The 27,776-nt window shown below is 35.8% G+C and overlaps 1 protein-coding gene across 1 annotated transcript; it reads left to right on the forward strand.

Annotated features, from left to right (window-relative positions):
* Positions 1-27,248, forward strand: abce1 (ATP-binding cassette, sub-family E (OABP), member 1). The gene is made up of 18 exons (XM_056449820.1): positions 1-127; positions 5,575-5,743; positions 5,839-5,924; positions 7,690-7,787; positions 7,870-7,987; positions 10,581-10,718; positions 11,452-11,521; positions 11,613-11,709; positions 13,249-13,338; positions 13,423-13,544; positions 14,602-14,823; positions 14,905-14,964; positions 16,744-16,802; positions 17,856-17,966; positions 20,407-20,549; positions 20,623-20,745; positions 24,746-24,857; positions 26,647-27,248. Exons 2-18 carry the CDS (start codon positions 5,641-5,643, stop codon positions 26,692-26,694), a joined length of 1,800 nt encoding a protein of 599 aa, XP_056305795.1. The 5' UTR covers positions 1-127; positions 5,575-5,640; the 3' UTR covers positions 26,695-27,248.
* Positions 27,249-27,776: the final 528 nt, after the last annotated feature.

Genomic DNA, 27,776 nt, shown 5'->3' on the forward strand with positions numbered 1-27,776 from the left:
CGCCATCTTTGCTACCGGTGTTGTCTCGTGCGCGCCGGAGCAGCACGCGCTGTTCGTTTCTTCATACAGAAAGACGACATTTAACGCTCATTAACGCGTTATACTGCGCTGTGCCCAACAGCGGGAGGTGAGCTGTGTTTTATTGCCATTTTCTGAGACTTAAGAGAAAATTTAAAGATGTTTGCACAGAGAAAAGGAGCGTCAGCTGTGTGCGTGTGCCGCCCTACGCGCGAGGCCTTTTAGTTTCAATCAAATATCTTTGTTTTTCCAATAATACTCAATGAAAGGCATTCTGATCGAAGTGTTTAATAACTAAGCTGGCGTTTTAGAAAAACCAAGTGAAGTGATGTTATGGATATATGGTTAACACACAGGGGGAAAGTCTGAGGTAAATTATTGCGTCATCGTTTATTCTCACAGGCGCGCGCAAATGAGTCATGACGTGCGCGCGCACTTGCTCCACGTGTTCGATTTGATTAAATCTCCACTTTTATTACAGTTTATAAAGTCTTTAGACAAATCTCTGAATGCACAGTTAGTCTATTATGTAAATAAGTGGCTGTCTGTTAGGGAGCGGGCAGGTTACGATTCATTAATAGGATCTGTGACGTACTAATTAATAATTTGATTGTAAAATGTTGCACGTTCGAGTCCCATTGATCTAGATCTAGATCCGCCTTGATCTAGACATAAGGGATAGTTCACCCCCAAAAACCGACATTTCTGTCATTATTTGCTTACACTTGACAAAAAGCTGTTTCTTTGAACATAAAAGAAGATATTTTGAAGAATGCTGGAAACCTGTAACCACTGACTTCCATTGTATTTGTTTCACCATTGGGGTTAAGTTGGTTTTATATTTGCACGTTCTGACTTTCTCCTTAATATAATTTCAGAAAATTATTAGTTTTTAATTCTGAATAGTGAGTTCATATTATCAGCCAATGACTGTCAAAGTACAATGTTTGTTCACAGTCGATTAAATCGTGCTAATGTTGTTTTGAGTTGTACTTGCATGCAATTTCACACCCAATATTAAAAGTAGCATGCAAACAATGTTATAGGGAGCATGTTAATGTTTCAATGTTCAAAAATGAACAAATATATGAATATAAAACCAAATTTGCTTCATCTGTATGATCTACTATGGAGGTCAATAGTTACAGATTTTCAGCTTTCTTCAAAATATATTTTCTGTGCTCAACAGAATAAGTTTTGGAGCCACTTGAGAGTCATATAATGTAAATATTAGTGAGCAAATATAAATTTTTAGGTGAACTATCCTTTTAAAGCTCAGGTTATCTCAGCAGAACTGTAATAAATGACACTAAAACTAACAGTTAAATAATGCATGTGTTGGGTTGGATGACAGTGCAGTGTGTATGTTTAAACGAGCTGTCATGTGACTTCATTGCTGCACTGTCAAATATATGGCAACTCAGCAACCTCATTCATCCAGATGGTGAACAGTTGACTGAGGTAACCAGTGAGCCGGCCAGGATCTAAGATGGGTTTAGATGGGAAGAAACTGCTTCAAGATAGTATTTTGTTGGTGTTTAGCTTGTTTCTTTTGTGTCTGATTGTTGATGTGTGCTAGCTAGTGATTACCAGATTTTGAAGAAGATTGTGGGCGGTTGCTAGGGTGTTCAGAATGGTTGCTAGGTGGTTTCTAACTGGCTCAAGTGAAAGGCCTGACATGCATTGTTAGTAGGGTTGAATGATGTTGTAGTAAAACTTGTAATGTTAGGAATAAAATAAATTGAAATTGGACTTAAAGGGATAGTTCAGCCAAAACTAATAATTTCTGTCATCATTCCTACATGTCACACAATCTTTTTTCTTTTTCTTTTGAATATTTTTTTATGTTAAATGTTGGAAAGCAATAGCTTTTCACTTCCTTAGTATTTTTTCTATATATAGAAGGTTACCTGTTTGTAACATTCTTCAAAATATCTTCTATGTTCAACAGAATAAAGAAACTTGTAAAGCTTTTATAGCACTTGAGGGTTAGAAAATAGTGAATACATTTCATTTTTGGATGAACGATCTCTTTAAATGTTAAAAACCTGAAAATGATGTAGTCTAGGGGTGGGCGATATGACCTAAAATTAATATCACGGTATTTTTCATCTTTTGAACTGTGATGGTATAATATCATGGTATTACTTTAAATAGCAAAATAATATACATCTCAAGGAAGAACGGACAAAAGAAAGTCTCACTTCTATCACTCTTTAAAAGTTTTGGTTTGTTTCATTGTAAATGCTCAGTCTCGTTATGAGCTGATCTTCATTTCTCTGTGTTGGTGGAATAAAGCAGGCGAGTCAGCCGCACCAATTTATGAGCAGACAGAGCAGGATTCTCATGATGACCACCGGCGCAATTCCGCTCTTTGTTATGAGCTGTAGTTTCAGTGTAAACTTAGTAAAGGTGAGTTTCTTTGGCAATGATGTGTACAGTGTTAGACTTTATATTTAGCGGACATTTGCGCTGAACATGCGGTGAATGCAACGCATCGAGATTCGGGCACCTTCTCCGAAAACACTCGATTGATCTCAGCTGGCGGATCAACATTTACCTCATGTCATGATCGCTGTCATCTGCGCTATTATTATTATTATAACTTTAGGTGAGGTTTGCAAACCTGTGCACTTTTCACTCTTCAGCCGTTTGCATTTCCTGCAGTAACAAAAGCTCCAGCGGGAAGCGTTGAGTGATTGACAGCTAATATAAACCAATACAGCGGCAGGGTAGAGCGATTCAGCAAGTTTTTAGAGAAAATCAAATCAGATTGCACTACAACCATTATATTCAGACACACAAATGCTCCCAAATATATTATGAAGGTGCATAGATTAAATTTCGGGCGCTCATGCGACCAAAATGGTTGCAATTTCGAGCCCTTTAGTATAAGGACATGTATTCAGACCACAACTGAACGTTTGAAGAAAATTGAATGCCTTATTATTTAGAATTAGCTATTGATGTAAATGCAGCCTTCAAGGCGCATAATTGATTTATTACAGTATTGACGGTATTAGAAAATCCATGTCGTGGCGCAATGTCACACCGGTGATGACTATGACATCGGTGTACCGCCCACCCCTAATGTAGTCTCAATCCATTTTTCTCTCAGTAAATCATAGGAGTCATTTTTATTAGGATTATTGCAAGCATTTACACCAGGGATGTCAAACTCAATTCCTGCAGCGCCGCAGCCCTGCACAGTTTAGTTCCAACCCTATTTAAACACACCTGATCAAACTAATTGAATAATTCAGGCTTGTTTGAAATCTACAGTTAAAGCTGCAGTCACACTGGGCTTTTCCTCCCATAGACTTCCATTCATACGCACACGAATGCGTCAGACTGGAAACGCAGGGTCATGCGTCAATTTTCGCATGTTGCTGCGGTGCAAAGTTCAAGCTTGGTGAACTCTGACCTGCGAAATCGCATCACTTGACTGCGTGAGACCAATCGAGAATCAAAACAGGACCTCTCTGCACAGAAATTTAAAGCATGGAGCAATCGCTCGCTTTTTTAATGTCTGATCATCTTGTTTAATCCCGCCCCTTTTCGCAGCGCCGTAGGACATAATTTCGCACACACAAAGCCCAGTGTGACCGCAGCTTAAGTGTGTTAGAGCAGGGTTGGAATTAAACTGTGCAGGGCTGCGACCCTCCAGGAATTGAGTTTAACATCTCTGATTTACACCAATGCAATATGTAATTTATCACCAAATATTATCTTTTATGAGGTGTTTTTATTCATCTTTTCTCATGTTCTAGTGAGGTCGATATTTGCAATGGCAAACAATGTTGTATATTTGCAATATGTCAAACATACAGTGCTCAGCATAAATAAGCAACCCTCTTTTGAAACGAATATTTTGATCCATTTCTCAGTGAATATAGCCAATACATTTTGATGCATTTAAACAAAACAGTTTTACTAAAAGTTATATACGGTAAAATAAGAGTTTGGTCTCTGAATATCTTTAGGAATAGAAAAATAATACATTTAAATTCAAATTAATTATTGCAAAAATAAATTACAAACATAATTTTTTAATGTTTCTCTTGATTTTTATATTTATTAATTTTTTGTTATTATTTTCCCCAACATTTTAACTTGGGTACTAGTTTTAGGTCTGTGATCTTCATTTTTTTGTTTGCTTAGTTTTAGTTATGCCTTCATTATGGACTAATCGATATATGCATAATATATTATTGTGAAGTATTTTAAATACTAATTTAAAAAAAGATCTGTGAGGGGTGAAGTCCTTTATGCTGAGCACTGTATGCTTTTTTAATGCTCTATTTTGAATGTTATCAGACAAATAAACCATTATTATAGTTCTTCATAAATGGTTGAATTTTTATTAAATTAACTCAAAAAATAGTATTTGATTTTTCTTATTATTTAGGTATTATTTATTGTTGTTGAAGATGCATTTTTGTTATAATACTTTTTTTTAATTGAAGAAAATTGTTTCTTAACTGTTTGTAAATAGGACTGGGTGCTATGACCAAAATTTTATTTCACAGTATGAGAAATTTTCTTTTACGGTAACTATATCTTTCACAATATAGGTTATATAAAGGTAGTTTTTCCAGAAAATGTACAAAAGGGCTTTATATAACAAATAAGATGAATATTAAGAAAAGAAAAGATATTGATCTTATTTGATTATTTTGTATTTTGTTTTTAAACATCTTACTATACTGTACATAATGCAACTTTAGATGAATAATAAATTCCACTGTATGTCACATTTCACTGTTTTATGTGGACATATCTTATAATTATTATAGACATTTCTCAAGTAATATCTCAGATATAAAACATGGTGTCCGCTGGGTCTTTAAATGTCTTAAATTTCAAAAAAGTTTTAGACCCCTAAAAAGTCTTAAATCCACTGCAATATTGGGTTGTAGGTCTATTTTAAATAGGTCTTAATTTTTCTTTGTCTAAGAAAAGCTATTCAGTTGGGCCAACAACCATACAATCACCAACAATACATCTCAATAAAACTTTATATTTTATATTTAAGATTTTTATTGATATACAATTCCTAACAGCTGTCAGACGTTTTAACAGCAAATTCTTTAAATTAAATTCCCTAAGCAGGAAAAAAAAACCTAAAAACAATTACACGATTCCTCATGATAATGCTAGAAAAAGTCTCAACCCTGCATAAGTCTGACATTCCTTTGGTTATGGTCTTAAAAGGGTCTTAAAGTCATTTGGCTTCATGAATCCTGCAGAAACCCTATAAAATATATCCCAAGTGAGTAACAGAAAAAGAAAGCTTAAGTATGAAAATAAAATATGGAAACACTTTAAGGAAATATCAAACTTTTCCTTCAAAAATACATAATATAAACAATGACAATTCTTGTATGTTGAAATATTGAAAGAAAGTCACTTGTTAAAATATAAAGTAATCACATTTCATTATGCGATAACGATATATACCACTTAGCCCACTTAGTTCATTTGATGTGCTTTTGCTATGAATTAACCAGATAAACTGATATGGAACTAAACACAAAACTCTCTTTCTGTCTGTAGTGAGGTCTAGACCTCATCAGTTCCTGTAGATCTGCGTCGCCAGTGCGCGAACATCAAACCAGGCAAATGGCGGACAAGAACACCAGAATCGCTATCGTAAACCACGACAAGTGCAAACCCAAGAAATGCCGTCAGGAGTGCAAGAAGAGCTGTCCCGTGGTGCGGATGGGTAAGAAATGCACTGTGTTTTTATCTGATCTTATTTTATTTGCTCATGGTATTCTGCATCACTGATGTCCAATGTTTGTATGTTTTTTTCCTCAGGTAAGCTGTGTATCGAAGTCTCACCTCAGAGCAAAATCGTCTGGATCTCAGAGTCTCTCTGCATCGGATGTGGAATCTGCATTAAGGTATTAAAACAAACAGGTTTAATGCCTAAAAAAAGAAACGTATCTTTTTGATGTTTATATGCATTGATCATTGGGGATCATTATCTATGCACATATTTTAGAAGAATCATGTTCAGATGTATCTATTATAATTAGTTAGGCTTTTGAGAAGGATTAATTTCCAGAACCATTACTTTTACTGTTCCTCAGTGCGATTGATCATCCCATGCCTCTAAATCAGGGCTATTCAATTACAAATTTAGTTGGGCCAGATTGTCAAACCAAGAAGGTTAGCTGGGCCAGTCATTTTAGCGGTAAAGCAGCTCATATGGACAAATTTTAAAACCAACACAAACAAATTTATTGAAAAACACAAGGTTTATTCGTTGTTTCTCTTTTAACTTTGGTCAGTTTGCAGAGCAAAAGGTGCAAACAAAAAGAGCTGAATTAACAGAATCTGAAGGTGTACTCACACGATGTACAGTTGCCTTGAACTGGGCTGAAGCACGCTTGTCCCCCCTCCTGTCTCCCCCGACGTCCCGCACTCACGTTGCATTCAGGCCTGAGCACGCTTGCGTCATTGATGATGCGCTGTTCAGTTTAAGAAGCGCTCTCGCTCAGCACAGTGGAGATTTCTTTATACCGTTATATCATTTTAGCGGTTTAGGATGCAGTGACACGCAGTCAGATATTTCACCAAACAGATCAGCCATTTAACAATAATAAAATCCTCATACTGCCGGAATTAGGAGGTTTGCTAAAGGTGCAGCTGTGGTGCAGTGAGGGGTTTGCATCTTTAATAATCTACACCAGTTTGCGTTCATTAATCGGTAAGAATGATTAGTAAATTTATATGAAACAGGCCCTTAAAAGTCACATCTTATCTTCAGTTTCGGGTGAAGCCCGAGTGAATCGTGCTCAGGCACACCGCTTCCAATCGGGCACGCTCTGCATTATTTGCGTGTTGCAGACTATGTAATTTACGTAGGAATTTGAGTTTTTGGCGGGACCATAGACATAATAAATACTTTATATTTGTATTAATATAATATATTAAATAACAATTAATGAGTAATACATATTAATTTATTATCTATGGGCGGAACCATGGGCTGGGCCGCTCGGAGGTTGATTCTGGGCCGCATGTGGCCCGCGGGCCGCCAATTGAATAGCCCTGCTCTAAAACATTTATCAACATTTAACTACTCAGTCATTTTAGTATTAAATGCTTTGAAACAGAGACTTGATCCAAAATTATAAAATATTTAATATTATCTTTGAGATTATTGGTTATATGAATATAAAACAATTTTACGGTCAATATTTCTAACCCCCATAAGAAATCAGTTTTGCGATTGGCTATAAAACAAATCCACTGTTACTCACCCTAATTGCCTAATCACACTAACTTACCTTGTTAACCTAATTAACTCAGGTCTTTTAATAGCACTCTAAGTTAAATATTCTAGTATCTAGCAAAATAACTAGTAAAATATGATGTTCTGTCAGACATAAGAAATTAGTAAAGCTATTAAAAAATCTCTCCTTTAAGCAACACTTGGGATTTATTTATTAAAGAATTAAAATTTCACAGGAGGGTGAATAATTTGGACTTCAACTGTGTATATAGCGATAGCTTATTTATATGCGTCTCTATAGTCTGCTGTATTATGAAGATTTCATTGATTTACATTGTGAGCTGCTGGAATTTGTTTGCATTAAACAATAATGATCTTAACCTTAATTTAAATAGTCCTAATTTTCCATTTTAATTATTCTAATGTAGAAATGTCCATTTGGTGCTCTGTCAATCGTGAACCTGCCAAGCAACCTAGAGAAGGAAACCACACACAGATACTGTGCCAATTCCTTCAAACTGCACAGGTACGAGCGCACATCTCATCCGAGTCAAATTTAAATAAGGTTTCAGTAATTGTTGTTTAATCTGAGTGTTTGTGTTTGTCAGGTTGCCCATCCCTCGTCCGGGTGAAGTGCTGGGGCTTGTGGGTACTAACGGTATTGGGAAATCCACTGCTCTCAAAATCCTGGCGGGAAAACAGAAACCAAACCTGGGGAGATTTGATGTGAGTCTGAGACACCCATACACATGATTTTTTTTTTCTGAAAGTAAAACTGCACACAGTTTCCTGTCAGAGTTGGGTTTAGAGGTTGTGTGGTGTTAGGCCAATAGAAAATACAGTTTGTACAGTATAAAAGTATGGAAACCTATGTAATGACCACACAATTCACAAAAACAAATGTTTGTGTGTGTTTATTCAAAACGCCCATTCCCTTAATTTGAGCCAGTTTTAAGCTCACTATGAAACTGAATAATTGTTTATAATAAAGTAATGCAAGGAGACATTAGCTATGTTTCCATCCAAAAATGCGAATGAATTTTATGCGCAAATCTAGATTATCGCATGAAAGATGTGCCAATAAAGCATCGTTTCCATCCAACGAGTCAAAGCGAACAAAATCCTCACTTCCTGATTAACTGGCACCAAATATCAACAGTAAAAACTGAGTTTGCTGCAGTAGGAGAAGCTGCGTCAATCTTTTCTTCATCTAATAAATGACTTGCCCCTCAGAAGGCAATCCTGACACGCAGTGAATGCGCGGTGGCGTTTGAAGGTGTCAGACGCCGAGCACAGATGCTCTTGATTCTGGAGGTCATTAATATTATAATAACACTAATACTTAAACGGTTAGACGTTCTAGAATGATCAAAACAACATTTTAGATGTTTTATAATGTGCTCAGCTTGATGGTTTGTCCATTCACACACATTTTTATCATCACATGACCTCAGAACAAAATCACATGACCTTTTTAATGCGCATGCTGGGGTTTGTGCGGTAAAAGTGTTTCCATCGTAGTTTATGCGCATCTTTTCTTATCGAATAAAAAGTTTATCCTACTCAGTTATGCACAAATGTTTTTTATGCGCATCTTGGCGTTTCCATCAACCGTTTTTTTCATGCGCATTTTGCATATAATAGGTGGATGGAAACATAGCTAGTGACATGCAAAATGATCTATTTTGTTAGAATATAAAATGTACAGAAGGTTACAGAAATGCATTAGGACTTTTATTTTGAAATTCTGTCACTACTTTCATTCAAATGTGTGTAAAAATAAAACATTCACTCTCACAACCATCTACAGTAGGGATGGGAAGATAAACCGATATGTATCGATACGCGGTCATGCGCGTGCACGATGCGAGTGCATCGGTAGAGCAGCAGAGGATGAATGAATTATTAAAAGCAAATCGAGATGCATCGGTTTTTGCGAGATGCATCGATTTTTCCAAGATACAACTTATCTTTTTAATATAGAATGTATTTTTTATTTATTAACAAGTGTTGTCAAACTGTTTTTAGTGCATAATTTAATCGACCTACATAAAGTATGCCTTAGCAACGGATTTGCGGATGTGTACACTACTCTTACACTACAACTCAGGTCAGGTGTGCGGATTAAGCTAGTGGTGCGCCCTCAGAAAGTGCGAGAAGCAAAATAAACATGTCGGACGCCAAGACAATTTATTCCCCACTGTGTTTTAAATCTAAAGTATGGCAACATTATGGATTTTACAAGAAAGATGGACGACTTGACAAGACAGATGCAATTTGCAAAATGTGCCGCGCATCTGTAAAATACACGGGCAGTACGACGAATCTGATGTCTCACTTGAAGCGGCGCCACGGCGTTGTTGTGGAAGCATCTTCCAGTGTTCCTGCATCCTCTGCTTCTTGCTCTGATTCACCTGTAGCTAACAGCTCTAAAAGTGGTGAGAAAAGCATTGAAAGTTTTTTCCATGCCCCGCTTGCTAACAGTTCCGCGCGCTCTACGGCAATCACGAATCACAGAATATTGATCTTGTGTTGAGCCTAATGAGCCTTCCATCTAAAAATAGAGCTAGCGTGTTCCTTTAGTGATATCGCTTCGACTCACGCTGAAAATGGCGGACGTGAATCAACAAACTGAGGATATGATGACGCGCCTGTCAATCAATATTGGTGGGTGGGGGGACCGCTCTCCTACGTAAAGTTGCGGTCTGTTTGCAAACCGCTCCAATTAGTCCACCGTTTATTATGTTGTTAAATTGAAAAAAAAGCACTGGGTGTGTTTATATCACCCCAATATGACGGTCTATACACCATACATGCACATATGTCTGTCCAAACAGCTTGAAAAGTAGATTTTTTACCATAGGTGCCCTTTAATAAAATCTTTTGATTTTGAAGTTTAGTAATCAAATTATTGTGTACCATGCTTTACTATTTTCAAATGTAAAAAATGCATTTTAATAGAATGTATATTTGTAAATGATATTAGAGAATGCTTTTATTCATGTGATATTTTAAGTCAAAGGTGTCTTCTTGAGGAATTTTACAATATTTATCATTGATCAAACTGAAATCACTTTTTTTTGGTCTGTGTTGTTCTTTGTATATATAGATTTTAATTTGCAATGAATGATTATTACAAGAGTTTATTAATATTTATTAATTTTAAATTATATATTGAGTATTTAGTACAAGTGTTGCCATGTATATAGCCAATGCTGCTGATATGGCATTAAAACAAATAAATTCCCAAGTTTAATACTATGGTAAGGCTTATCTTGGAGAGATGCACCGGTTTTTAACTTGTATAATGTGTTTCCAGGCCCCCCCTGACTGGCAGGAGATTCTGGCATATTTCCGCGGCTCTGAGCTGCAGAATTACTTCACCAAGATCCTGGAGGACGACCTGAAGGCCATCGTAAAGCCTCAATATGTTGATCAAATCCCCAAAACCGTTAAGGTCAGAATGAAAGCAAGCTGATTTGAATTTAAGGGGTGCCTATTATGCAAAAATCACCTTTATAAGGGGTTTAAACACAGTTGTGTGGCAGCAGTGTGTGAATATAACCAGCCTCTTCAGAAGCGCTTTGATTGACATTCTCTCTTTGTATGTGTAATCAGAGGGGGAAAGCCCCGCCCACTAATGACCATCTCTCCCTTATTAGCATAAACAGCCCTGAGTGAGAAGCAGCCATCCATTAGCCATTAGAGTTTTGAGCTGCTGAAGAGGATGTCAGCGACTAAGAGGATTATAGATGTGGAGTTTAAGATGACGCACAAATGAACAGCGACAGGAGTCTCCATAGAATGACGCATTCTCACACACTTAATTTGACATAGACACAGATAACGTTAGTAGTGTTGTTGAATTTGTCACTATGCTGACACACAGGCATTTGTAGCTCCGCCCTCTTTTGAAAAGAGCACGGTCTCATTTGAATTTAAAGCGACGGTCACCAAAACGTCACAATTAGGATCAAAGCCTAAAAGGATCAGTTTCAGAGAGTTATAAAACATTATTTGTGCTGTATTTTGAGCTGAAACTTCACACACACACACACACACTCTCTCTCTCTCTCTCTCTCTCTCTCTCTCTCTCTCTCTCTCTCTCTCTCTCTCTTTAGGCACATCAGGGGCATAAAAGCTCCCCTTTAGGTCATTTCTTGTATTCTAATTCTCTGTTTGTCCTGCAGGGGTCAGTAGGTGCCATCCTGAGCAGGAAGGATGACACCAAGACAGAAGAGCTGGTGTGTGAACAGCTGGGTATGTGCACATGCATTTCTGATGTATGAGATTTACTATAGTTTTATTATGAGCATGATGTGGACTTTGGTTCTGTGCTCTAATTGGTCAGATCTGTTGCACTTGCGCGACCGTAATGTTGAGGACCTATCAGGAGGAGAGCTGCAGAGATTTGCCTGTGCCGTCGTCTGCATTCAGAGAGCTGATATGTGAGTTCTTTGTTTTCTATTTGACATTTAAAGAGAGAAAAAGGTGTGTGAGAGTGTTTTCGAAACATTTCTAAACATAATAGTTTTAATAACTCATTTCTAATAACTGATTTCTTTTCTCTTTGTCATGATGACAGTAAATAATATTAGACTAGATATTCTTCAAGACACTTCTCTACAGCTTAAAGTGACATTTAAAGGCTTAACTAGGTTAATTAGGTTAACTAGGCAGGTTAGGGTAATTAGGCAAGTTATTGTATAATGATGGTTTGTTCTGTAGACTATCAAAAAAAATAGCTTAAAGGGGCTAATAATATTGACCTTAAAATAGTGTTAAAAAAATTAAAAACTGTTTTTATTCTAGCTGAAATAAAACAAAAAGACTTTCTCCAGAAGAAAAAATATTATCAGACATACTGTGAAAATTTCCTTGCTCTGTTAAACATCATTTGGAAAATATTTAAAGAAGAAAAAAATCAAAGGGAGCGGGGCTGGGGGCTAATAATAGTAGGTAGGTAGGTAGATGGATAGATAGATAGATAGATAGATAGATAGATAGATAGATAGATAGATAGATAGATAGATAGATAGATAGATAGATAGATAGATAGATAGATAGATATTGTTCAATTTAATAATTAACAATACTTAAGATCATTGTAATATTTAGTATAGGTATCTGATGTTAACAATTGATGGTTATAAACTGCTTTAAAGTGTTAATATATTTTAACATTATTAGTATTTTTCACACACCACAACGATTATAGATTAAATTTTGACAATTCTATATTTTATTTTAGTTCCATTATTTGGTTACTTTTGGGCCTTTTTCAATGAGTGAAATCATTTTTAATAGTTTTAGTTATTAATAACAATAATAGTAATAATAATAGTCAGTTGTATGATTTTGTTTTAAACTTATTTTTACAAAAGAATACAGCATTTCATAAAGTATATTCATTTATTCATTTTCCTTTAGCTTATTACTTTTAATCATCAAGAGTTGCCACAGCGGAATGAACCGCCAACTATTCCAGCATATGTTTTACATAGCAGATACTCTCCCAGCTGCAACCCAGTACTGGGAACCACCTATTCACACACACGTACACTACGGCCAATTTAGTTCATTCAATTCCCCTATAGCGCATGTGTTTGGACTGTGGGGGAGCATCCAGAGGAAACCCATGCCAACATGGGGAGAACATGCAAACTCCACACAGAAACGCCAACCGACCCTACTGGGACACAAACCAGCGACCTTCTTGCTGTGAGGCCACAGTGCTAACCACTGAGCCACCGTGTTGCCCTGCATAAAGTACAATACAGTGTAATTATTATTATTATTTTTTTGCATGATAGTCCATCAATTTCTAGCTTCCTTAATGGTTGTAAATCCATGCAGAGGACAAAAAACATCCTTAAGACATATAAAGGAGGAAAGACATTATAAAAATATATAATAATGAAAAATTACAATAAGATGGAGAAAGTAAGGAGTGACCTTGATTGATATTTTGTTTAATTCATGTATAGATTCATGTTCGACGAGCCGTCCAGTTATCTTGATGTGAAACAGAGGCTGAGAGCCGCCATCACCATCCGCTCCCTCATCTCTCCAGACAGGTACTGTTCTCTGAAACCACTGCTAATTAGCCTTCGCTAGTCTGTCTGTATCTCAGAATAACAAGACTCTGCTCGTGTCTATAGGTACATCATTGTGGTGGAGCACGACTTGAGTGTCCTGGATTACCTGTCAGACTTCATCTGCTGTCTGTATGGAGTCCCCAGTGCTTATGGGGTGGTGACCATGCCCTTCAGCGTCAGAGAAGGTATGACTATAGCACAATAGTAACTGTTGCCTTTCTATCAGCTAGAACCAGTCAGGCCATTCTCCTCTGACCTCTGTCAACAACAAGGCATTTGCGCCCACAGAACTGCCGCTCGCTAATTATTTTCTCTTTTTCAGACCATTCTCTGTAAATGCTAGAGATGGTTGTGCGTGAAAATCTCAGTAGATCAGCAGTTTCTGAAATAATCAGAGCAGCCCGTCTGGCACCAACAACCATGCCACGTTCAAAGTCACTTAAATCCCCTTTTTCTTCCCCATTCTGATGCTCGCTTTGAACTGCAGCAGATCGTCTTGACCATGTCTACATGCCTAAATGCATTGAGTTGCTGCCATGTGATTGGCTGATTAGAAATTTGCCTTAACGAGCAGTTGGACTGGTGTACCTAATAAAGTGGCCGGTTAGTGTATCAGTGCATATTAACTTGTATCCTGTCATATTTGCCTCAACCAGACATGCAATAGCAGTGCAAAGTTAAGTGTGTGTGTGTACTGGAAATTTAACAGCATTTGTGTGTGACTTAAAGGGCTTGAATAACCTCTGCAACAAATACGTCAAATAAGCTTACTTGGTACTTTGAAATTAATATCTGTATATTGTGTATTATCAATTCTATTGTTTTGTACTAGTTCATTATTATTGTTATTGTTATCATTATTTAGCATCAATGTTTAAAAATCTAATAAATGTTAAATAAATAAATATATATATATATATATATATATATATATATATATATATATATATATATATATATATATATATATATATATATATATATATATATATGTATGTGTTATATATTATTGTTTTATATATATATATATATATATATATATATATATATATATATATATATATATATATATATATATATATAATATAAATGTTATATATTATTGTTATATTATATATATATATATATATATATATATATATATATATATATATATATATATATATATATATATATATATATAACATATTTTTTTTATGCAAATGATAAGCTGCAACTAAAAAATTCTTTATTTTTATTCAGGAATCAATATTTTCCTGGACGGCTACGTGCCGACGGAGAACCTGCGCTTCAGAGAGACATCTCTAGTGTTTAAAGTGGCGGAGACAGCGGCTGAAGAGGAGGTGAAGAAACTGTGCCGTTATCAGTATCCCAACATGAAGAAGAGCATGGGCGAGTTCACACTCACTATCACCGAAGGAGAGTTCACCGACTCCGAGATCATGGTCATGCTCGGAGAGAACGGTGAGATCAGAATCAACATGTTATCTCAGCTGATTATTTATAATTAGTTCATTTTCATCTAAACCAGTTTTCTTTTTTCAGGAACGGGGAAAACCACCTTCATCAGGATGCTCGCAGGAGGCCTCAAACCAGACGGAGGAGGTGAAAACCAGCACACACCAGAACAAATCACAAATATAATCACAATTATTTTTAATAATCTAATTTCTATTTGTTCTATTTCTTATAATGGCTCGTTTCCACTGACTGGTTCGGTTCGGTACGGGTCACCTTTATCAGGCTTGCGTTTCCACTAACAAGGGTACCCTTTTGGTGGGTATGGTGTATGACAGAAAGTTTCAGTCAATGTCATTCTTACTCGAGGAAATGTCTACAGTAAAGCTGTACGGGTCACTTACATATCATATGAGAAGCACTTCTCACAACACAGACGCTTCATACACATAAATACTGGTGTAGAAATGTTTATTACTAACTTTTCAATGAACATGAGTTAATTATAACTGCAGATCAAAGACAGTGCGAAACAGCCTACTGTAACGTCTGTAATTATATTAAATAACTAAATAAATGAACATATATAAACACATACAGCCCCTTACAGTCTCCGATATGTTCCCAACTACAGAAGAACTACATATAGCAGACATTTCGCCCGTATTTAGGTTCAAAACAACACAAAATATAGCCTACAGTCAGTGAAAACCTCTCATCTGTGTCTGTAATCTTCAGCAGCACATGTAGCCTCTGTTAGAGAGTAATTCCGTCATTCCCGGTTCATATTAGTCCAAAGTTAGTCCAAAGGAGAAGCCGGAAAAAAAAAGGAGCACATTATTATTCAGCAAACATGAACAAAATGCCATGTATAACTAACATATTATCTTCACCTTCTGGACTAATATGAACTCACAATGACAGAGTTACTCTCTAACAGAGGCTACATGTGCTGCTGAAGATTACAGACACAGATGAGAGGTTTACACTGACTGTAGGCTATATTTTGTGTTGTTTTGAACCTAAATACGGGCGAAATGTCTGCTATATGTAGTTCTTCTGTAGTTGATAACATATCGGAGACTGTAAGGGGCTGTATGTGTTTATATATGTTCATTTATTTAGTTATTTAATATAATTACAGACGTTACAGTAGGCTGTTACACACTGTCATTGATCTGCAGTTATAATCAACTCATGTTCATTGAAAAGTTAGTAATAAACATTTCTACACAAGTATTTATGTGTATGAAGCATCTGTTTTGTGAGAAGTGCTTCTCATATGATATGTAAGTGACCCGTACAGCTTTACTGTAGACATTTCCTCGAGCGAGAATGACGTCGACTGAAACTTTCTGTCATACACCACGCCCACCAAAAGGGTACCCTTGTTAGTGGAAACGCAAGCCTGATAAAGGTGACCCGTACCAAACCGTACCATACTGTACCAGTCAGTGGAAACGAGCCAAAATATACACCCATTATTTATTTGATCTACAGGTTCTCATCAATTGGTGAATGTAAATAGACAAATGTTTTCAGTGTTTTTACCATGGCTGTACTGTTTTCATCTTCTTTTTAATTAATCAATGCAGAGATTCACATTTTTGTCATACTAAAAATAAAATTGGCACTTTGAGTACATTAAGAATGCACATTTGAAGGAAAATTATAAGAAATAATTGGCAAAAGTAGCTGCAATCACTCTAAAAATTAACCAACAGGACATTTCTATGTAGTTTACTTGTATACGTGTTTTATATAGTATGCCACAGCCATGTCACCCTGCAGCCCAACACCGCTTACACACAGGCTTAAATAAAAGTCTACCTCTAGACACGAGCACTTTCTTCCCACAAGAGTAGCAACTAGCTTTTTTTTTATGCAAACTTTAATGCTAACTGGAGTGTGTGTTGTGTTTGTCAGGTGATGTGCCCATCCTGAACGTGAGCTACAAACCACAGAAGATCAGCCCTAAGTTTAAAGTGAGTTTGAACTATAATTGTGAGTTTTCTGCTGAACTCCACACATTTAAAAGCAGGAATGAGGACTGAATCATGACCAAACCTCAAAATCTGTCCAGTACCTCCTTTGGATCTAAAATCTACATTTTGTTCTTACATTAATACAGAAAAAACTAATAAAGTAGCCCTTTTACTCGCTGTAGAATCAATTACTCCAGGATGACAAGTTTTTAATATTTGGAGAAGATCCTCCCACTTTAACTATCAAGCATGCTTTGTTTGATCGTGTCTGCTTATCTTCTGTGATCAGGGTGTTCGCGGTTTTAAGTTTTAAATGCTATTTTACAAGGTATTACATGGCGTATCATTTTTGATTATACAATGTGTAGTTGTATTGTGAAGTTTGCCTTTAATCTGCAAACATTAGGATGCTGTGTAGTTCATGAAAACGATAAAATCCTGCTAGATTAAACATCGCTGCATTGTTTACTGCAGTAATCAAGCCAACACTGTTATTCCTGCTGTTTTATAGGCGCCCCCTGCTGGATTAGCATTTTTATTCAATGTTCATTTATTCATTTTCCTTCGGATAATCCCTTATTTATCAGGGATCACCACAGCGGAATGAACCGCCAACTATTCCAGCATATGTTTTACACAGCGGATGCCCTTCCAACCGCATCTCAATACTAGTAAAATGAATAATGTTTTCAGCTTTGGATTAGTTTCTTGTAATCAGTATTTAGTAAATACAAGTTAAAATGTCATCAACGTTACAGGTTGAAATATAAAGTGGCTAGAGTGGTTTTTAAAAGTATGAAAAGAGTCTTAAAAGCTATTGAATTTCACTCTCTGGGTCCTGTATTTAGCATGGTGATGAATTTATTTTATTCAGTTCATTCTTTTGAAGAGATCTATACAGTTTTAGAGTTTTTAAGCAAAAATCAATTGTAAAACCTTCATATGATCTGTATGTCCTGTTTGTTTTTTCCTCTTGATGAAAATGAAGCTGGCATGGCGTTAAACACTGACAAACTGAACTGAAACTGACAAAGCATCTCTGTGTGTTTTTAGGGCAGTGTTAGAGCTCTGCTGCATGAGAAGATCAGAGACGCGTACACACACCCTCAGTTCGTCACTGACGTCATGAAGCCCATGCAGATCGAGAGCATCATAGACCAGGACGTGAGTAAAACACCACTACTGTAGAAGTATATATTATCTGCTTTTAGGGGCATTTTGATTGTTTTCTTCATGCAGAAATTCTTATCACCATTATGTCTCTATCTTACCCTATCTTATACCTGCATGCATGTTGTGCTTTAGTCATTTTTATGATTTTGTTATATAAAGAAGAGGTACAGTTTGTCAATTTTACTGTTGATCATCATTTGGCAACATTAACCCTTTAGATTGGCCTGTGCTAAAAAGTTTCTGTCTTTAATATGGAGTTCAGTAGAGTAAAACAGCAGATTATAATGTATGTGCAGAAAAACACTGTGTTTACTGTGTGCTGAGAGCTGAACTGCTTATTTTGATTTTCTGAGATATAGCAACACATATTCCCCTGCACAAAGGTCTCTCACACACACACACACACACACACACACACACACACACACACACACACACACACACTATACGCCATATTAGGCATGGGATGACAATCGTTTTCAAGGTATACCGCGGTTTGGGAAAGTCAAGGTTTTTAAACTACCAAAATTTTCTGTAATACCGTTCCTAAGGTATGTGTGAGATTTTTTTTTTTATTGACTTTTTTTGTTTAGTTTTTTTAAGACCGCAGCATCTCCAGCAGAAAAGACATCCAAGGATGCTGTTTTAAATGGTAAAGAAAGCTTTGTGTTTGAAACTAATGAAGACAGCAGAAGTCTATGATTCATTTGATTTAGCCTGACATGTTTACTGCTCCAAAATAGTTTAAATCTTTCACAAAATTAAATGTGTTGTGTTCAAAGGGGAATTTTTTGTTTTTGTTTTTTACCCAGACATTTAAAAATAATTTTAGAGCAATATTTAGAGCAGTTTAGACCAATATTTAGAGCAGTAATTACAATACTGTGAAACCGTGATATTTTTATGCAAGGTTGTCTTACCGTCAGAATCTAATACCGGCCCATGCCTACTCCATATAGAAGGCAGAAACTGAGGGTGCTTTCACACCTGTAAGATCGGCTGATTCGTTCTGAATCAGGGATTACAATTGTTACAGTGCTTATTTTTGTTCTTGGTATGGTTCGCTTTCACACGGCAAAGTTTCTAAGCGAACCAAAATAGATAAAAACAAGTTGCATTCGAGTAAACTCTCCTCACATTGGCCAGTTTAAGGGTTATTTTTCAGAGTCCCACAAATTGTGCTCAGCTGTCATACGTCATTATTTTATATTATGATAAGCAATAAGACATTATTAGTGAAAAGGTGCACTTTAATTTTGATACACAGACATTGCCACCAAATATAAATCAGAGAGGCTAGACTTTCTCATACAGAGCCTCATTTCAGTTTGTAAAATTCTTCTATTGAAGCAATCAGTCAATTAAAAAAACGTTGGCGTTTAATTATGCAATATAGGCTTATAGAGAGAAATAACATATGAACTGAGACTGCAGTGAGATCATGAAGGAGATCAATGTTGTTCTTTATTTCGAGGTGTCAGTGCAGAAAGACAATATGCCTAATAAAATATTATAAGATTAAAATATGGAAAAATTATAAACAGGAATCACCTTGGACTGATTCCTGTTGTTGTTTTGATGAATCCCTTACCCAAAGAGCAGCCACCAACTATTTGAGTTACCCCTCAGCGCTTTTGTTTTCTGGATGGAAAAATTATTATTGAAAATTATTACAGCTGGTAATTTCGGTCAGTTTCCTAACAGATAAACAGTTCTCTGTAATGTTTCAGCATGCTTTTACTTTCGTCTTGACATGAAACTCACATTTGCCAGTTGGAATGACGTCCCATCATACTCATAATTTTCTCTACCATAATACAATGTTGTATAGTCTGGTTCAATAGTTCGTTGGATGGTTTTGCTTTCTCACTACAATCGATCTGCTCCAGAGTTCGTTTTAATTGAGCCAAGACCACCTCATTCAGGCCATCTCGGATCTATTGATTTGGGTTTCACGTAAGCCAAACCCAAGCTAACTGGGAAATTGAGACCGCTTCTGAAACAAACATCCAGGTGTGAAAGCACCCTAGGCTTTTTTTTTTTTGCACTGCAACTGATGATCAACAGTAAAAATCACACATTTTACCTCTACCCAACAAGGAAAGCCACCAACAACCAAGAATGCATAATTATATGCTGTCATAGCTCTGCAATCAAAATATGTCAGTTTAATGGAAGTCAATGGGGCAAAAACAGCCACCTACACAACCAAAGGGAAGTGAATTTGCCCAAAGTCTATGAGTTTTAAAAAAAAATTGAAGCATTTTTCCTAAATATGTGTCAAAAAAAGATTTGTCAGCAAAAATCCTTCCATTTATTGAAACACAGAAAAGTTGTGGCCAATTTAAGACTCAAAATCACCCCAGAGTGGATGAAAACATCCCCAACACACACACAGTGTTTTAACCCTTGTGTGCTGTGTTGTCTGCAGGTCCAGAATCTATCTGGTGGTGAGCTCCAGCGTGTGGCTTTGGCTCTGTGTTTAGGCAAACCAGCGGATGTGTATCTGATTGACGAGCCGTCCGCTTATCTGGACTCTGAGCAGCGTCTCATGGCTGCCAGGGTCATCAAACGGTAATCATCAACACTTTCATTGCTTTTATTTTTTATTCTTGATGCTCATTAACTTCCTTTCATTATCGTTCAGATTCATCCTCCACGCGAAGAAGACTGCATTTGTGGTGGAGCACGATTTCATCATGGCCACATATCTGGCGGACAGAGTCATCGTATTCGACGGAATTCCATCCAGAACCACTAACGCTAATGCGTACGTACTTCATTTACACTGATTTGCTCTGGTTAAACGTTGCATTAGAGCTGTACAATGGACCCTTTTCACATTAGTTTGTTCCTCCGCAGCAGAAGTCATCATAAGTTGGTAAACTCAGAGTGCAGTAATTGGGAGACGACAAGTTATTATTTTACAGTCCTATTAGCTGGAATAATCAAAGAAAAACTCGATGGTGTTATCAAAACTTTCAGACATAGGAAAACAATAGTGTGAGACTGACAACAGCAGCCTGTCAGATTTACTGTCCTGCCCCCCATACACACTGCATTACACACACCCCACACAAGCGCTCATTCATTTTTTGTAATTTGGTGCAAAGTACATGCATATATTACATAAATGCTTATTAATGTACATGTGTTTTAAATAAAAATGTAAATATTAAAAGCTTTTAAGTAGGGCTGTGCAATTTATCGAAAATCCGGTTTCGATTTAGATTTTGGCTTTAACGATTATGAAAAAGCATTAATCGAGATAAACGATTATTGCATCATATACCGCCGCCTTTCCAGTTGTACACATTTGTTGCTCTGCAAAGCTCAGTTCCACATGAACATTACTAAAAGCATGTACTGTAATGTAACGTTTGCAGCACGGGATGCGCATTATTCATTGATGAACATTCGAATTATTCATGTTTAAAAGCGCGAACGAGACCGCATGTTTCTGTGTGTGTGTGTGCGCGTGCTTAGCCTCGGAGACGAGCGGAGCACACACATCTAACGGCATCTTAATGCGAGCGCTTTAATGGTCAAATACATGCATATTTGTGTCAGAGCGCTGTGTTTAGTAAATATTCATATTAACCCTCTTTTGTGTAATAAACAAACAAGTTGAGAATCAAAAGACATGTGAAAGAGAAAGCATATCAGAGCCGCACTATTCTTAAAGTGACAGCGCAATATTCCTCTTGCCGCCTGTGTTTATTATGAGTCAAACAACAAATGGAGAAAATCCCTCACTGCTCTTGACTGAAGGACTTTTGGAGCTGAAGTTTTTTTTCTTACAGTGAAGATGCTTAAAGCACAGTTTGTTTCAGATTTTTATTCTATTGTATTTATTTCCCTTTCCTTATTTACAGGCAGAAAAATAACTATACATACAGTTAAAGTCAGAATTATTAGCCCTCCTGAATTATTAGTGACCCTTTCCCCCCCAATTTCTGTTTAATGCAAAATTTATTTTCAACCCATTTAATAGAATCATAACAAATTTAATAACTCATCTCTAATAGCTTATTTCTTTTATCTTTGCTATGACGTAAAGTACATAATATTTTACTAGATATTTTTCAAGACACTAGTATTCAGCTTAAAGTGACATTCAAAGGCTTAATTAGGGTAATCAGGCAAGTCATTGTATAACAGTAGTTTCTTCTGCAGACAATCAAAAATATATAATGCTTAAAGGGGCGAATAATATTGAGCTTAAAATGGGTTTAAAATATTAAAAACTGCTTTTATTCTAGCCGAAATAAAACAAATAAGCCTTTCTCCAGAAGAAAAAAGATTATAGGAAATACTGTGAAAAATTCCTCTGTTAAACTTGTATATTGGGAAATATTTATATATATAAAAAAAAAATCACAAGAGGGCGAATAATTTTGACTTGGACTGATAATCGTTTTGACTAATCGTGATTACAATTATGACCAAAATAATCGTGATTATGATTTTTCCCATAATCGAGTAGCCCTACTGTTAAGGATTTAAGATCCTTTAAACCAGTGTTTCCCAACCCTGTTCCTGAAGGCACACCAACAGTACACATTTTCAACCTCTCCCTAATCAAACACACCTGAATCACCTAATTAGAACATAAGAAGAGACCCCAAAACCTGAAGTTAATTAGTCAGGTAAGAGAGACATCCAAAATATGTACTGTTGGTGTGCCTCCAGGAAAAGGGTTGGGAAACACTGCTTTAAACGTGTCACAACACTCTTATGAAAAGGGTCCATACTGAGAAAATATGCATTGTTGTTGTTTAGTATTGAGAGAACTGTGATTATGTTGATTCCCGTGATCAAGTGATTTTAGATTTTGTTCATTCCCTACAGAAAAAAAGCTTATTTTTATCATTTCTGTAATAATCACACTAAAATACTAAAACTGGGAAAATATATTTTACAAATTAATTCAAATTTAAGCTTAAAACATGCAAACATTTAGACTTTAAAATGCTAATAAATTAATATAAGTACACTATAAATTACTTGCATACTAATTGGTTTTTTATTAATCAGTATTATTTAGAATTCCTGAAGAATCTCATTAAGAGACATAGAAATAAAGGTTTGTATTAATTAATGTTAATCAATGCATTTATTAACATGAACAAACGATGCACAATACATTTATTAGTTATTATAAATGTTAGTTAATGAAAATGTTCATTGTTAGTTTATCTCAGTTCATTGACTAATGTTAACAAGCATGAATTTGGATGTTAATAATGCATTATTAAATGTTGAACTATGAACTATGAAAGTATTTTTCATAATTAGTGCATGTTAGTAGATACACAAACTAATGAAGCCTTACTGTAAAGTGTGACCCAAATAAACATCATAAGTATAGATAGATTTATCGTTATGAAATATAGATATACATGTAGAAATGAAGCTCTTAAATCTTTACATTTGAGCCAAACATGAGCTTTTAGGTTTAGTAAAAAATCCTGACATGCTTTATTAATGCACTTAACATATTTTTTAGTTAACAGTATTAATCTTCAATAAAATCTATGTATCAAAAAGATGTTTTAAAGCAATAAACATCATAAAATAATACATATATATATTACCAGTGATTTCAAACTCGATTCATTGTTTAAGCATGTGCAGTTTTTCTGATAAACGAAACCTTTAGTTGAAAAACAGAATTATTCAGCTAAATATATTTGTAAAACATCATACAATTGCTCTGCTTCTCTGAATTGATTTATGTAGAACGGTTGAATTTATTGACATTAAGCAAGTATATTACCTGTAATTAAATGACATAAAAAGGAACAATAATCCCTTAATTGACTTCAAGTGAGCAAGTAGTTTAATTATAGTAATTACTTCCAGACTAATTACACCCAACAATATTAATGCATTATATCTTGGTGGAATAATTCTAGCTGTAATAATTCATTGTAAAGTACTTAAGACATAATTGATGCATTAAAATACATTGACAATGCATTACATCTAAACGCCTAATGCATAAAATGGAAATACTTTAAATAAAATAATTAAATGAATATTAGTTAGTGCTGGGCAAAAACTAATCACGATTAATCAAATCCAAAATAAGTTTTTGACAATTTAAGTGTGTGTGTACTGTGTATATTTATAATGTGTATATAAATGCATGCATATATTTGAGAAAATATCTATTTATATTTGAAATATGTGTATATGATGCCAGTTATGTATATATTAAAATATCTATGTGAGATTTGTTTCTTTGCATGCATCACATATACATAATAAATATATCATACACAATCATATATTATGTCAAAACAAACTTATTTTGGATGCAATTAATCATAATTAATCTTTGCACAGCACTAATATTAATGCATTTATTAAATATATTATTATTATACATTTTTTATTGCATCTTTTTATTAACATTTTAATTATTAAGCACAAAACACATTGAAACAAACCAACAGACAATGCCCCTTTTAACAATGCAATGCAAAGGACTGAATAAATTATAAATAAATTCAAAAATAACAATATAATTATAAATAATAGTAATAATAATAAATGAAATGAAAATAAAGGTAAAATAATAGTAAATAAAATACATAAATTCAGGTATGACGTACCAAAACTCAAAATACAGCGTGTAGAAACATCAATAAAATCCAATAATGAGTCCAGACTTATATTTATATTGTATTTAAATGAATGCATGTGTCATACTGTAGTGGTAATGAAAGTGAAGTTAATGTTGAGATGTGTTTTGTTTTTGTCAGTCCGCAGACGCTGTTGGCTGGCATGAATAAGTTTTTAGCGCAGCTGGAGATCACCTTCAGGAGAGACCCAAACAACTTCAGACCAAGAATTAACAAACTCAATTCCATTAAGGTAAATATTCATTTTCACACAAACCTTTACATGGTACATAACGGTTTGAGTTTGCTTAATACAGTTCTGGAGGGAATAATAATAGAAGAATAATACTGAAGCACTGTGATGATGGACTGATAGCTGAGGCCGTTTACAATCAGCACCATCATTTCAGATCTGCAACAGTGTAAAACTGGAAACATGGAGAGCTGAAACCAACATTAATGACGCAAAGACCCTCAAACACACGTTTATATCTGATCAGCATCTGCATCATTCACTACATGTGTTCACGTTATAGTTTATGCACATTTTCGCTTATTGGATAAAATGTTTTTCTCACTCCGTTGTGAGCATGAGTTTTTTTAATGTGCATTTTCAAAATTTATGCGTATATTATGCTTTATATTACGCATTTAATTATACTACCCATATTTATCATTATTAACAACATAATACCATTACTCTGTTGGTTTCTATAACTAATAAAGCCATTTATGTGTAAATTACATGTTTTTATTTCTTATTTGTACAGTTAAAAGGCAATAATTCATATATATGAAGTCAGAATTATTAGCCACCTTGTTAAATTTAAATTAAAAAAAAATCTCAATTTGTTCAATGGATTTTTTTTTTATATGAAGGGATTTTTGATAATTAGTCTACCAAATGTATATAATGTGTATATGAAGCTGATCGGTCAGTTCTTGGCATATGACTCGCAGTGCACCTGCGGCATTCTTTCAACTGGGTGCCCCTGGAAGGCGCGAGTGCGTTACACTGCTTGAGCGTGCAAGCCACACACCTCCATTGGATATAATGTAGGGTTGTCACGATACTGGAATTCAATACTAATCAGTACTGAAATCTTAAAAACGTCCATTTCCCTCGAACATTTGAGCACTGTGGAGCACATTCTTAAACGGAGCTAATGTGCCATTGTGTTCATGTGCTCAACAGAAATGACTGTGGTTGGCCGTAAAGGTCATCAGTTCACCAAACTCACCGCTGTTTGCTGTGTGAAATTGCATGTGAAACAAATGGGCGGAGCTTAAGCTCCATATTGATGTCGCGCTGGCACGGATAAAGACTCGTTATCAAGACCAGTGTTTCCCAACCCTGTTCCTGGAGGCACACCAACAGTACATATTTTGAATGTCTCCCTCATCTGACCCATTAACTTCAGGTTTTGGAGTCTCTTCTAATCTTCTGATGAGTTGATTCAGGTGTGTTTGATTAGGGAGAGGTTGAAAATGTGTACTGTTGGTGCGCCTTCAGGAACAGGGTTGGGAAACACTGATCAAGACCATTCATTTAAAGCACTGAGTCGACTCTTTTATAGATGAATCAATAGTTTTAAACACTGTACACTTACAGATTTAAGCCTTAGCTGGATATTTCACTTCACTTAGAGCTGTGTGACACTACATGGAAGGGCACTTTCAAAAACCCATAATAGGGGCTCTTAAACTTTATGTACACTGAGCTTCTGTAAACCACTAATTGCTTGCATGTTTGTGGACACACGGCGAATTCGGCTCATTCAGTTTTTTTATTATAAAGATTTATTTTTGGCCTTTTTTTGATAGGACAGCATTTAGACAGGAAGCGAAGTTGGAGAGAGGGAGAAGGGGTTAGGGTAGGGAAATATCCTCGAGCCGGGATTCGAACTCGGGACGCCCTGAAGTGCTACTGCACCATATGTCGACGCGCTAACCACTAGGCTATTATATATTATTATTATATATAGGCCGACCTCATTCAGTTTTTAATTAAAAGTTAATCATTCTCTGCTTTTGTCTTTCAGGATGTGGAACAAAAGAAGGGTGGAAACTACTTCTTCCTGGATGACTGAACGCCATTTCAGAAACTCCAGAAATTCAGCCGCTTGAATCGACATCAAACCAGAAAATGCTGGAACAGCGGACTTACATGTTTGACTGAATAACCATCATCATCTTCATCATCATCACTCTGTCCAGCGGGTTCACTTCAGAAATACAGCCCTCATCCTCAAGTACGCCAAGCTTGTGTCATCATGCCAAAAGAGGAGAGATGTTTATTACAAATAAATGTCTGTTTCTGGCTGAATTATCGGTATCGTTACCAATACTGAAGTTCCTTCCGCTCGCACAAGTGCTATGAATGAATTGACACACGCCAAACATGCTACTGTATATTTTGAAATAAAATATTTTAATCATGTTACATGATGCGTTACATCATATTAAGTAATCCTGTTTCTCAAGATCTGGCGTTCTGCCGTCTTGTGAAGATTAAAGCTGATATTAAAACACACTACCATCTACACACACACACAAAATAATCTGTTGTGTCATGATATTGGGTGACGCGTCTGTGCAGTGAGATTGTTTTGGAATAAACTGACTTTAAATGGAAAGACCACAACTGAGAAAGGCTTGTGTTTATGGTTAAATACATATTCAGTGTATGATTCCCTTCCACGAACGGGGTTTCAGCCAAAAACTGATTTCAAATAGAAAGATCAAGTAACAAATGCAATTTTAGGGTTGTGTTTGGTGTACAATATTATTTTATTTTTATAATGTGGCAACACCATATCACTCATTTTCCTAAGGTTTATTCCCTTATTTATCACGGGTCACCACTAGGGATGGCTGACGTGAAACACGCTTCGACAGTGTCGAGATCCAGAAACGCAAGTGTTTCGAAACACCTGGTTACGTGACTAAAGTGTTTCGAATTACCCAGGTCACAAGACTAAAGTGTTTCAAAACACCTGGTCACGTGACTAATAGCTTGTTTCCACTGACTGGTACGGTACGGTTTGGTATGGGTCACCTTTATCAGGCTTGCGTTTCCACTAACACGGGTACCCTTTTGGTGGGCGTGGTGTATGACAGAAAGTTTCAGTCGACGTCATTCTAGCTCGAGGAAATGTCTACAATAAAGCTG

The sequence above is a fragment of the Danio aesculapii genome, chromosome 23 (genome assembly GCF_903798145.1).
Source record: "Danio aesculapii chromosome 23, fDanAes4.1, whole genome shotgun sequence".
NCBI classification, from domain to species: domain Eukaryota; kingdom Metazoa; phylum Chordata; class Actinopteri; order Cypriniformes; family Danionidae; genus Danio; species Danio aesculapii.